The sequence below is a fragment of the Saccopteryx leptura genome, chromosome 11 (genome assembly GCF_036850995.1).
Source record: "Saccopteryx leptura isolate mSacLep1 chromosome 11, mSacLep1_pri_phased_curated, whole genome shotgun sequence".
In the NCBI taxonomy this organism is placed as follows: domain Eukaryota; kingdom Metazoa; phylum Chordata; class Mammalia; order Chiroptera; family Emballonuridae; genus Saccopteryx; species Saccopteryx leptura.
In genome coordinates, this window is record NC_089513.1 from 50,529,036 (window position 1) to 50,542,965 (window position 13,930).

The following is a 13,930-nucleotide window of genomic DNA, read 5'->3' on the forward strand; positions in this document are numbered from 1 at the left end:
CTAGTTTATATATTTTGGGAGAGTTTGGTAATTTATTATTGAGCCTGTAGTCAGTCATGTAGCAGAGCGCAGGTGGTTGGGATCTTGTGTGTAGGAATGTTCCCCAGGACGCTGGCTCGACACAAGCAGTGGCCTTATAGGTGATCTTTAACTTTGTCTCCAAAGCACTAGTGTCTTGAGTCCTTGGGGACCTACCTGCAAAACAACTCTCTATGTTCCTTGGAAGGACATAAAGCAAAGAGTATATTGTCAATGAGACAGGCTATTTATTCTTGTTAAGAATTATGATTACTGAACCCTTCAACCCCTTACACTTGGAAAGACATGAAGCAAAAATTAAATTCCTTATTTATAACTTATTTTTCTAAGCTATGAGTGCGTAGTAGTTAACCCCTAACATACTATTAACCCCTTATGCTATGAGAAATGTCCAAGATTTTACTGTCTATTTCTTCTAGGAACTTTTTTTGGTTTCAAATTTATGTTTAAGTCTTTAATCCATTTTGAAGTTATTCCTGTATATAATGGAAGAAGATGGACTAGTTCTATTTTTTTTTCCATGTGCCTGTCAAGTTTTCTCAACACTGTTTATTGAAGAGTTTGTCTTTACTCCATTGTATATCTTTGTCTCCTTCATCATAGATTAATTGATCATATAGGCATGAGTTTATTTGTGAGCTCTCTATTCTGTTTCATTGTCTGTTTTTTTTGACAGTACCATGCTGTTTTGATTACTATGGCCTTGTAGTATATTTTGATATCAGGTAGCATGATACCTCCAACTTTGTTCTTCTTTTTCAGAATTACTTTGTTTATTCAGGTTCTTTTGTGGTTTCTCAAGTGCAATTTAAAATGTAATTCTCTATGTCTGCTTCTAGCCAAGATAGAGTAACAGAACTTGTGTTGGGAGACAATTCTCAATGGTTTCTCTGCACATCTTTTATAAGCTTTTTTTATAGAATCTTGTCAAGGATGTTTGAATAGCAAACAATTTTGGAATGCAGACATAATATACTGTAGGGCAAAGAGTCAGCTTGCTTTCTGATCAGAATAGTAAAAGATGATCTCTTTCTCCAGGGAAAATTTAAGTAGGTTTGGTAGAAGCCATCTTATAAGATTTAGGTTTCCTAAGTGCAAGCTTTCTCAGCTGTGACACAAATCTACCGTGTGTGCAGCATCTACCTATGCTGCTCCACATAACCTTGTGGGAATTGGTGGAGAGAGGCAAGGGAAACCAATGAGAACATGAAGCTCATGCTGTCTGCAGTGCTATAAGGGACCTTTGTCTCTTAACCAGGAGTCTCATGTATTTTGAAAGCATCTATAAAACTAATAGGAAACATATTAGTTTGTAAATAGGGTAAAATTTTAGACCCTCTATGGTTCTTCACATCAAAGTGATGCTTTCATGTGAAACAACTAAAATACTGACCAAAATACATGAAATGACTGTTTACAGACATTGGATATTAGTCAGCATAAAACAATGATTCCCAATAGATGGGAAACAAATTATAGTAGGTGAGCACTGCCATTGTCCTAGTTCACTGTATGGAGAAAGTTTCAAGGCAGCAGTTCAGGAAGAGGAGGCCAGATAGAGCTTGACAGTATCCCTGAGTGGACGAGAAGAAGCTGAAATTCCGCAAGGTATCTACAGATAGAATCATAGGGATGAATACTGGAGGAAAATGCTGCACAGAGAGAGAATCTCATAAAAAATAACTATGCAAAGCCTGACCAAGTGGTAGTGTAGTGGATAGAGCATCAGACTGGGACACAGAGGATACAGGTTCAAAACCTCGAGGTCACCAACTTGAGTGTGGGCTCATTCAGTTTGAGCACAGGCTCACCAGCTTGAGTATGGGGTTGCTGGCTTGAGTGTGGGATCACAGACATGATTCCATGGTTGCTGGCTTGAGCCCAAGATCACTGGCTTGAGCAAGGTATCACTTGCTCTGCTGTAGCCCCCTGGTCAAGGCACATATGAGAAAGCAATCAATGAACAACTAAGGAGCCACAATGAAGAATTGATTGTTCTCATCTCTCTCCCCTTCTGTCTGTCTTTCCCTATCTGTTTCTCTTTCTGTCTCTCTCTTTGTCTCTATCACAAAAAAGTATGCAAAGAAGCAAAAAAATATAATCCATAATGAGGATAAAAAATATTAATCAATAAAAACAAACCAGAGATGTCACAGATGATAGAATTAGTAGACAAGGACATGAAGTTATTATAAATGTATTCCATATGTTCAAGAGATAAATATTGAATGTGTTAATTAAAAACATGAAAAGTTGGCCCTGGCCAGTTGGCTCAGTGGTAGAGCATTGGCCCAACATGTGGATGTCGTAGTTTGACTCCCGGTCAGGGCACACAGAAGAAGTGACTATCTGCTTCTCCTCTCCTCCCCTCCCTCTTTTCTCTCTCCCTCTCTCCCACAGCCATGGCTTGATTGATTCAAGCAAGTTGGTCCCAGGCACTTCTGCCTCAGGCACTAAAAAACAACTCAGTTGTCTAGCAACAGAGTAATGCACCAGATGCACAGAGCATCGCTCCATAGAGGGCTTGCAGGGTGGATCCTGGTCAGGGCTCATGAAAAAGTCTGTCTTTCTGCTTCCCCTGCTCTTGCTTAATTAAAAAAAAAACCACGAAAAATATAAAAATGATACAAACTTCTAGAGATGAAAATTACAAATAAGCAACAGAAATGATAAAAATGTGAATGACTATTGAAACCTTTTTTAACTTTTTACATCTTATGTGACTATTTGAACAAAAATAATAACATTGTATTGTACAGTTTAAAATAGATCACAAATAAAATGTATGATAACAATAGCACCATGTCTCAGAGGGGAAATGGAATAATACTGTTTTAAGATCTTACATAGGTTGTGACACAATGTATATTATAAATTCCAAACTACTGTAAAGCAAAACATAGAATTATAGTTAATAAAATAACACATAAAATGGAATAATAAAAAAAGTACTTAATCTGCCTGGCTGTTTAGCTCAGTCAGTTAGAGCATTGTCTGTAAACAGTAAGGTTGCAAGTTTGATCCCCAGTCAGGCCACATATGGGAAGTGACCAGTGAATGACAACTAAGTGAAACAACAAATGAATGCTTCCCTTTCTTTCTTTCTCTCTCCCTTTTTTAAAAAAAAATCAATTAGAAAATTTAAATACTTAATCCCAAAGAAAGAAAGAATAAAGGAAATAAACAGATGGAATAGAAAGAAAACAAATAGCAAGATGGTGAATCTATCTATCTATCTATCTATCTATCTATCTATCTATCTATCTATCTATCTATCTATGTATCATCTATCTATCTATGTGAGAGGAGGGGAGATAGATAGACTCCCGCATGTGCCCTGATCGGGATTCACCTGGCAACCCTGTCTGGGGCCAATGCTTGAATCAACTGAACTATCCTCAGTGCCTGGGGCCAATGCTTGAACCAATCAAGCCACTGCCTGAGAGAGGGTAAGACAGACAAAGGGGAGAGAGAGAAGAAGAGAAGCAGGTAGTCACTTCTCATATGTGCTGGTTGCTTCTCATGTGTGCCCAGACCAGGGATTAAACCCAGGACGTCTGCACACGAGGCTGATACTCTATTCACTGAGCCAACTGGCCAGGGCCAAGATGGTAGATTTAAACCCAATCATTTCAATAATCACACGAAATGTTAATTGATTCAAACACCCCAATTAAAAGGCAAAGATTATCAGATTGAATAGAACAGCAAGATCCAACTATATGCTGCCTACAAGAAACATGATTAAATATAAACACACACAGGTTAAAAGTAAAAGGATGAAAATCATATGTTGTGCTAAAGCTAATCAAAAGAAATCTAGAAAGGTGATGTTAACACCAGACAAAGTAGAGTTCCAAAAACAAAATTAATATGGATAAAGGGAGTTACTTTACAATAAAGTGATCAGTTCATAAAAGAATATAACAATAAAGACATCTATACATCTAATACTAGAGCATCAAAATACACGAAGCAAAACCTTTTAGAACTATACGAAACTGATGTACATCATTGAGTTGGACATTTTGTCACTATCAATAATTAATAGAACAAGTAGTCAGAAAACCATTAAGGATATAAAAGACTCAGATGAAATCACAGTAGATTTTTGTAGAAATTTAGAGGCTGTTTTTAAACTTTACATAAAAATGCAAAGACTTAGAATAGTCAAAACAATTTAAGGGAAAAAATAAATTAGAGGATTTATACTATCTGATTTCAAAACTATGAAGCTTAAGAAAATAAGCACAATACTTATAAAAGCTACATAAAAGAGAAAATAAAATTTTCCAATAGAGATGACAGAAACAGATCCATAAAATTGCAATCAATTTCCACATAATTATAGAAATGCAAATTAAGACCACTATGCACCCACTATGAAATACTGCTATAGTATAAAACACCAATATACATCACTAGAATGACTTAAATTAAAAAGACTGACCATGCCAAGTAGTGGTGACAATGTGGAGCAACTGGGAAACTTCTATAGAAAGACTACTGATGGGAATAAAAAATGGTACAACTATTTTGGAAAACAGTCAGCAGTTTCTTTAAAAACTAAACATAAAATACCATATGACCTATCTATTCAACTCATAGGAATTTATCCAAGAGAAATGAAAACTTAATGTCCACACAAACACTTCACAAGGATTTTTATAGGAACTTTTAATGGTGAATGGATAAATTGGAATGAACTGATACACATATCAACATGGATAAACCTCAAAATAATTATGCTAAGTGAAGGAAATCAGACAAAAATGAGTATGATTCTATTTATCTAAAATTGTGGACAATGCAAATGATAGTGACAGAAAGCAGATCAGTGATGGCCTGGAGATGGGGAAGGGATGGGAGGGAGGTATTCCAAAAAGACCTGAGGAAATTTTAGGGGTGATGGATATATTCATTATTTTGATCACGGTGAAGATAGTTTCACAGGTAAACACACCTGTGAAATTTGTGAAATTATACATTTTAGAGGCATGCAGTTTACCGTACATAAATTATACCTCAGTAAAGCTTTTTTTAAAAAAGTGACTCTCTGACAATATGTTACTTTATGATCTCCAAATATTTCAGAATGTTCTTTCCAAAACATCTTAATATACACTGTACCATCCACAACAAAGCTAAACTGTATGGAAAAACATTGGCAACAATATCTGAGGAACACATAGCTTTTACCTCTGGGTTCTTCTTCCGTGACAATTATCTGTCCAGTCCAGGGTGCTGAAGGGCGACCTGAACAGAGATAACTATAACAATCACAAACATTCACAAGTGCAGTTTCAACTTCACTGATAAACTGGCCAGATTAGTCACCAATGGGTTTGTTACTAGTTGACGTACGAATTTTGCTAAAGAATCTTACTGAGCGTGTATATGGTATTGTGTCCTCAAAGAACTCTCAATCTGCTGGTACTTAGAATCTGCCTGAACTGAGTTGACATCTCTAGAATTGTACTCACACAAGTAAGGCAAATAACCTGTGTTCAGTCACTGTCCCATAAGGATCTCCTGAAACATGTAGGCTCTCTTGCCCCTTCTTAAGGGACAACATGTATTTGGGAGGAAACTTGCTGGAACAATTGTAAGCCCTGCAGTGATTTATCTGTCATATGAAGATGAAAGGAGAGAGGGGCACCGACCCTTCAGTAAAGCGCAGTGGAAGCAATTTCTTCCCATTATAGTCAGAGTGCTGTCTACAAGGAAACCAGTTTAGATCTCAATAGGGGAAAAGGATGAGACTGGCAGTAAAAACTTAAAAAGGATATTTATTTCTCTAATGGCATAGACATCTAAGGGAATAGTTTCAATTCCAGCTGTAATCAAGGGACTTTTCATCGGACTTCATGAAAGAACAGGTAATAAACAAGAAAACATTTTCAATTCGAACAAATCTAATTTTTATCGGAAGTTATAGAAGAAGAGTAAATGAATGTATGTGATAGAATTAGGAAAGAGAGATGGAAGCGGATGTTAGGTTAAAAGGTGATGTTAGGTAAAAAGGAGAGCTATCTACATGTACTTAAGGTAAAATAGTAGCACTGCAAATATGACATAGACCAGTATCCTCATCTAGGAGAAGTTTGCCCCTCAAGGATATTTGTCATTGTGAGGGGAGGGGCGCTACTGGCCCTTTAATAAAATAAAGCCCTTAGTGAATAGATGAGTCAAAAAAGAAATACTCTTTTGTTCCCATTTCCCCCGCTAGGATTTTCTGATCAATAAAGGATTTCTTATTCTCTTCTCCCTCTAGTGGAAAGGGGAGGAATAACTTTCCAATGTAATATATTGTAGTTATACATATAAAAAAAAAAAGGTAGAGGGTCATCCTGGGAAATGAAAAATGCTTACTTTTAAGTTTGGCTTTCTCGGCTGCATCCAGAGCAGCCACAGGCTCAGAAACTCGAGAAGGTAGACCTATTCCAGTTTTATTCACAGCTCGAACTCGGAATATATAAGAACGACCTTCTATTAATCCAGTGACGGGGAAACGAGCAAATTTCACAGGTGTGTCATTGCATTGAGACCAGCTATCTGTGCCCACCTCACATCTAAGGGAAAGAGAATAAACAATAAGAATATTACAAGAATTATAGTTAAATTAATAGCTCCAAAGCTGGGAACCCACCCAACGGCTTCAGATCTTTCTACAAAATATCCAGTGCAAGCGCAGGTCAGTCGTTGTTTAACTGCACGTATTCAGTTCTGCTCAATTGTAATGTGTCTCCTCTAACAAGAAGAATCTCAGCTCCTTCTTGAACACATGTATGTCTTTTGAACTCACTAAAAGCATGCAGCTAAGGGCCTTGTATGCTAAACAGAGGAGCTTTGGAGGGGGGAAAAGAAGCAGGTGGGTATGTACAATCTTTACATTGACTAGAGCAGGGGTCCCCAAACTACGGCCCGCGGGCCACATGCGGCCCCCTGAGGCCATTTATCCAGCCCCCACCACACTTCCAGAAGGGACACCTCTTTCATTGGTGGTCAGTGAGAGGAGTATCCTGTGCTCCTGGAGTACTGTATGTGGTGGTGCCGCAAAGCGTGGCGTCGCTCATATACAGTACTACTTCCGGTGATGCAGGACGCACACATCATGGCTCCAGAAGCGTGTCATATCACTTGTTCCGGCTAGCAGTGACAAATATGGAACCGGACATTGACCATCTCATTAGCCAAAAGCAGGCCCATAGTTCCCATTGAAATACTGGTCAGTTTGTTGATTTAAATTTACTTGTTCTTTATTTTAAATATTGTATTTGTTCCCATTTTTTTTTTTTTTTTTTTACTTTAAAATAAGATATGTGCAGTGTGCATCAGGATTTGTTCATAGTTATTTTTATAGTCTGGCCCTCCAACGGTCTGAGGGACAGTGAACTGGCCCCCTGTGTAAAAAGTTTGGGGACCCCTGGACTAGAGACTAAGGGGGAGGATCCCTCAAACATCTGCCTGGCTGAGGTCTTCAGTTCCACCACTGGTGACTTTTTACGGCATTTTCTTTTAAAAAATGGAACTATTATTGAGAAATTTAACACATTAAAAGATACCTATGTGTACTGTCGTTTGGAGAGAGCACACTTGATGGCCACTACCTGCGGTGTGGGTGGGAGGGGGAAGAGGGCACTGTAATATATTTGCTGCTTAACAGATGAGATGGATGAGACGCAATGACATTCCCAGGCCTGGCAGGGGAAGTTTAAGCACTTGAAACCTAAGATTTCTAATTGGGTGCTTTTTCAGCATTGATGCCTGGGGATAGAGTGGCCACAGCCCAGGTGACAAAGATGAAAGTTCCTATCATGATAGTAGCCTGATCAACAGGGCTTTAGAAGCGCAGCAAGTGACTGAAGTATACAGCATTGGGATGAATTAACTCATCATTTTTTATGAGTAGAGTACTGCACTTTTAGGTTATATCATTTCCCCAACACAGCACTGTGTCCAAAATGTATAATTCCAAAATGATTCTGATGGGGGCGGAGTGTGCCAATGGCAGTGGTGGTTGGAGTAAGGTGGGTGGGTGGGGGGTCTTCATTTCCTTATCATCACCCTTCTATTCTTTGAGGTAAATGTTCTCCTCAACTTTATGTAAAGTGCTATTAAATATGGCCTGAATCCCTGCCTTCCATCCACTTTCCCCTAAATCTTCCTTTATGGAACTTATGGAGCTGCTATAAATGGGGTGTGGGACGCTAGGACGACTCTGCAAACACCCCCATCTCCTTCTCTCTGTGGAGGTCCTGTCGTGATGGCCCGACGGTCCTACGGTACAGCTCCTAAACCTCCCGTGGACAGACAAGGTGGAGAGCAGCTGCTCTGGGGCCATCTGCAGCATGGCGGAGCAGAAAGAACACAAGCTTACAGCCAGGCCGCTCTGTGAATTCCAGTTCTGCTAGAGTGACACTATCTGACTCTGTGTTTCCTCATCAGCACCAGGGCCTTGGGTTAGCTACTCATTTCCTACTTGTAATAACAGTATCTACCTTTCAAAGGATGGTTATGGGCTAATTAATGGTCAATATATGAAAAGTGTTTGGAACAGTGCCTTTCACATGGCAAATGATTAAGAAATATTAGTCAAAATATAGTTATTTTTTATTTTGACTAAGTCAAGAGAAAAACAAAAATGTACTAATTATCTATGACCTTTCACTGATTATAAATCACAGTTTTTCACTGTTTGTAAATCCCTTAGATATTTTCCAAAGACAATAAAGCAGAAATTGTAAAAATGAAAAAGAATCTATCTAAAACTTCACCGTTAATCATTACTAAAAGATAAAATAATGTAGAAGCATTTAGTATACAATTAAATTGTAAATAATTTATTGTAAATATTTCTCTGGATGGTTTAAGTCCATTAGACATATATTTACTTACTGCTATAAATAATAGGTTTAATATACCTTGGTACAACTCCATTGTACCATCACAGCCAAATTTGTTCCTAGTGGTTTCTACAATCAGATGTTATTACTCAAAAAATGGGAAGAGAATTGGAGCAACTATTTCAATAAATACTAAGTCAGACAATAATGTATTCAGGTTGACAATATATCATTTTTGTCTATATTGTTTAAAGTCGGTGGATAAGTAATATGTAAGATTCAATTACCATAAATCATACAGTCTCTAAGTATTGAAGAATGTAAACAGTAAGAACTTGTAGATAGAACATAATTTAATACTATTGATATTTGTTGCTTCTTTTTCTAACTTGAAATCACTGCCTGAGATGCAAATAAAAATTTGTTAGTATTTGCAAAGTGTTATACTTTACGTAATATTACTAAACTGCTAACATACTAGCCATATGAACACTAAATATATTGAATATCAATTATTTCATTTCCAAAGTGGCCTCTATTAGGTCTAGAAATTCATACTTTTCTTGCCAAATTAGTGACTTGTGCTAGTCATCAAATTCCAAGATTATCTTTGGACTTTATGTCCTGTATATCTATATCTATATCTATATCTATATCTATATCTATATATCTATATCTGTCTATATCCATATATAGATACATATGTATATTTTTTATTAAATATATATATATATATATATATATATATATATATATATATATATATATATTTCTAAATGAGAGAGAAACACAGAGAAAGAGGGAGAGAAGATGAGAAAATATTTCACCTAGAAATGGTATGAGAAATCAAGCATGCATCTCTATGGTCAAATCACTCTAACTGAAGTTAGTCTAAGTACTAACTTATCAATAAAATATCCCAGAATAGGGCTCCCTCCATCCACAGCTGGCTGTTTCCAAGAGATGATGACATAATCTTTGTTGGCATCCAAGCATACCACATCCAAGGGAGAGGCTGGGGCTCCCTCAATCTCTGCATCAGCATCTGTGGAGATACAGAAGGACCCCATTAGCCCTCTCAGAAGTGCTCTGTCAGCCCCAGGTTAGTTCTTAGGGCAAACACTTCTTACTATACCACCACAGTGTCTATCTCTTTGGCCCCAGTAGAGCAAGCTTCAGTCTTGTCATTTACTCACCAACATAACAATGTGTGCTTTTCACTATCAGTACAAAGAACATTTTGTTAGCAGGGGCTCTGAAAAGGACCAGTGACCTTTGCCTCATGGCCGTGCCTGCCCAAATGTTCTAAAAGAAAATAAATATGTAGATGTCAAGGACTGCTATCAGAAAAGTCTAATGTACTTTGTGCCAGAAAGTCTGATCTTAAGATATTTATTGTGTAATGTTACTCAAAAACTATAAATGGAGCAAAAGGGAAACAGATAGCTCCTCCTGTCACCTTCTGGATGCACCCACAAGAGAATAAGAACCACGAAACTTTGCCCATTCCTATGCTGGGCACTAGCATTTCGGAAGAGAAAGGAAAACATTTATTTTAATCCAATGTTTGTTCCCAAACTGAAGATACTTGCGAAAGGAACTCTGATGCAATACCCACATCTGACCTTGGTTTATCTGAGTTTAGTAAAAGTCTAGGATTAAGTAAGAAACAGAGGACAGTGACTATTTATGAAATGAGATCCTCTGACAGTAGGGATCTCTCAGCAGTGTGTCTCAGGCACAGCTAAACTGGTAAATCAGGGGTGTTTTTAGGAAGATAGGAAGGAGAATAAAAATAATCAGTAGCCTTTTAAGTGAGAACAATTAAGACCAGAGGCAGAGTCCCTGAGGAGGGAGTCCACATTTGACAATTTCTTCTGAGATGTGGTCAATCCTTTCATAGCTGGAGTTAACAGAAGAGGAGGTTGAGACATGCAGGAGCCACTTACCCAAGGGAAAACACTCTTGCTGGCTGAATAAACACTTTCTTTTTTTATCAGCTACACTTGTGTAAGTCTTATGAGTTACCAAAACATTTGATAACACAGCAAAAATATTTGTCTTCCTAATAGGTTCACATTGCCTGTGAATAGCTCGAGTCACTTTGGTTTTGAACATTCTGCTTCTTACCCCATGAAACCTGCAGTAAAGTTTCTTTAGGTAAATGTCTCCTGCATAAGTACAATAGGAGAACGTAACTAATTAGTACCTAAAACTTAATGCAGAATGACCGCACGCCACCCAACAGGCAGTGAGCGTTTTGGTCAGGAGAAACTTCTTTTCTTCCAGGCTTTGAGAGCCCCGGATGAGGGAGAGGGCCTGCTGCCGGCGAATGGAGTGCAGAGCAGGAATGGAGGTGGGAGTGCTGAAGACAGCAGGTACTCTGGAAAGCCGCTCAGCTGCGAGGGGGACACTCGCATGTCCTTTTCCTAAAGCCCCATAACTTTGCACCAACCCTGAGTTGATAGTGGAATTTAGTTCACTAAACATTCATTCTATTTAACAGCTGGGCAGCCATAGAAGGCATTTAAGAAGCCACTTTTCAGCATTTTTAATAAAAATTGCCCACAATATGCCATTTGTGGGATGAACTTGACAATCTTTCAAAAACAGCTTCTGTTTAGCAGCTGGGAAGCCAAATCCAAACACTGTGTTCTGTGACCTCGCACTTGGGCTGCTGGCTCCCAGCAGCTGCCGCGGATGGTCTGGCCCGCAGCACCCTGTCAGTCAGCATCAATCCTTCCCTTAGCCTCTGCCCTTCCTTCTCCCAGTCTTCCAGACTGCCAAACTTTCTGTAGGTTTGATTAAGTAGGTCAAAGACTATCCTGCTACTCTTTATATTTTGACCTCTGACACAGGCTAGTAGTAACTTTTTTCAAAATGTAATGTTTGTTTATATTATGAAAGTCTTGTGTCCTTGTAAACTATATGATAATACAAAAATTCATGAGATTCTCTTTTAACTCCATAGATTATTACTATTAATATATTGGCCTATGTTTTTCTATAATTTTTTTCTATATTTCCAACTCACAAGTGATTCTTTTTTAAATAAAAATGGAATGGGACTATAGACTTTCATGTAAACTGATTTTCCTTGATATATTTCCATATTAACAAATATAAGTATATATCATTAGTTTTTATTGCTGTATGGTATTGCCTTGTTTATATGGAGTTGTTTATTTTACAACTCCCATTGGTGGGTATCTAGATATCTTCTGGTTTTTTCTTGAAATAAAGATTTTTTTTTCAACTTTGTCCACTCAAGTTCCTAGAACTAGAATTATTGAAAATATGCTTGTTGGCTCTGGCTGGTTGGCTCTGTGGTAGAGCACTGGCCTGGTGGTGTGGATGTTCCAGGTTTGATTCCCGGTCAGGACACACAAGAGAAGCGCCCATCTGCTTCTCCACCCCTCCACTCCTCGCTTCTCTCTCTCTCTCTTCTCCTGCAGCCATGGCTCAATTGGAGTGATTTGGCCCTGGGCGCTGAGGATGGCTCCATGGCCTCCACCTCAGGCACTAAGAAAAGCTCAGTTGCTGAGCAATGAAGTAATGCCCCAGATGGGTAGAGCATCACCCCTTAGTGGGCTTGCCAGGTGAATCCCAGTTGAGGTGCATGCTGGAATCTGTCTCTGCCTCCCCTCCTCTCACAGAATAAAAAAATATACGTATGCCTGTCAATACATAGTGGCAAAACACCCTGAGAAAAGTTGAGCAGGTTTACATTCACCATAATAAGCATGCTGGTCCCTCCATTCATTTATCCCAGTGGATTTTACCTTTTTAATATTTTTTAATATGATAGATTAATAAATTATATCATTCCAATTTAAGTTACTTTGATGACTAGTGAAAAATTTTAATATATTTATTTGCCATTTGTAATTCTTCTTTCATGATATTTCTATCCCATCCTCATTATGTTATCATTTCTTCTCCCCACCTTCTCTCTCTGGGGGATGGTGAGCAAAGAATACAGGGTGGGCAAAAGAAGATTTACAGTTGTTCATATAGAAAAATAATACAATAGATAATACAAGAATAAAGTGTTTTGTGTACTCACAACTATAAACCGACTTTTACCCACTCCATATATAAAAGTCTAAAATGTATAACAAAACAATAATATTGGAGCCCTGGAGTGCTGGCCGGTTTGCTCAATGGTAGAGCATTGGTCTGGTGTTTGGAAGTCCCAGGTTCAATTCCCAGTCAGGGCACACAGGAGAAGCACCCATCTGCTTCTCCACCCCTCTTCTTCTCACTTCTCTTTCTCTTTTCCCCTCCTGAAGCCATGGCTTGATTGGAGCCAGCTGACTCCTGGACCTGAGGATGGCTCCAGGGTCTCCACCTCAGGTGCTAAGAAGAGCTTGGTTGCTGAGCAATGGAGCAATACCCCAGATGGGCAGAGCCCTAGTGGGCTTGACAGGTGGAACCTGGTCAGGGCACATATGGGAATCTGTCTCTGTCTCTCCTCCTCTCACTGAATTAAAAAAAAATGATAACATTGGATATCTCTGGATGGTAAACTTATGGGTGGCTTTTCATTTTCTTTTTTGCTTATTTATATTATCTATTTTTAAACAAAGAACGCATATTATCTATGTAATAAAATCCTGGCCAAATGAGCACAGCTTTGGAATGTGTTTGTGCAGACATATGGTGCTTTATACACTGATCATTCTGGTTCAGAAGCTATTTTCTAACCAGCAAACATCCCAGAGCTCTAAAAAATGCATTGAAATGGCCTCATATAGTACAATGGATACAAAGCTTTAAAAAACACATAAAATGTCATTTAAAACACATTGACAGCTATTTCAAGAATTAAACATAAATTTAACACATGATCCAGAAATTCTACTTATAGGTATCTATCTATCTACCCAAGACAATGACAATCTAGATCCATGAATATGAACCCAAATGTTCATAGAAGCCTTATTCCTGAGAGCCAAAGAGTGGAAACAATCCAACCATCCATCATCTGGTGAATGGATAGACAAAATGAGGCATATCCATACAGTTCAATACTAGTCAGCAAT

The 13,930-nt window shown here is 38.3% G+C and overlaps 1 protein-coding gene across 2 annotated transcripts in view; it reads right to left on the bottom strand.

Moving 5' to 3' along the window:
- The window catches only part of MYOM1 (myomesin 1), a 156,677-nt gene that overhangs the window by 81,395 nt on the left and 61,352 nt on the right, over nucleotides 1-13,930 (bottom strand). For both annotated transcript variants that reach the window (XM_066352429.1, XM_066352431.1), the window contains exons 11-13: nucleotides 9,789-9,930; nucleotides 6,412-6,611; nucleotides 5,239-5,295 (exon numbers count right to left, since the gene is read on the bottom strand). In XM_066352429.1, coding sequence (XP_066208526.1) covers nucleotides 5,239-5,295; nucleotides 6,412-6,611; nucleotides 9,789-9,930 — 399 coding nt within the window. The remainder of the gene's footprint in view (nucleotides 1-5,238; nucleotides 5,296-6,411; nucleotides 6,612-9,788; nucleotides 9,931-13,930) is intronic.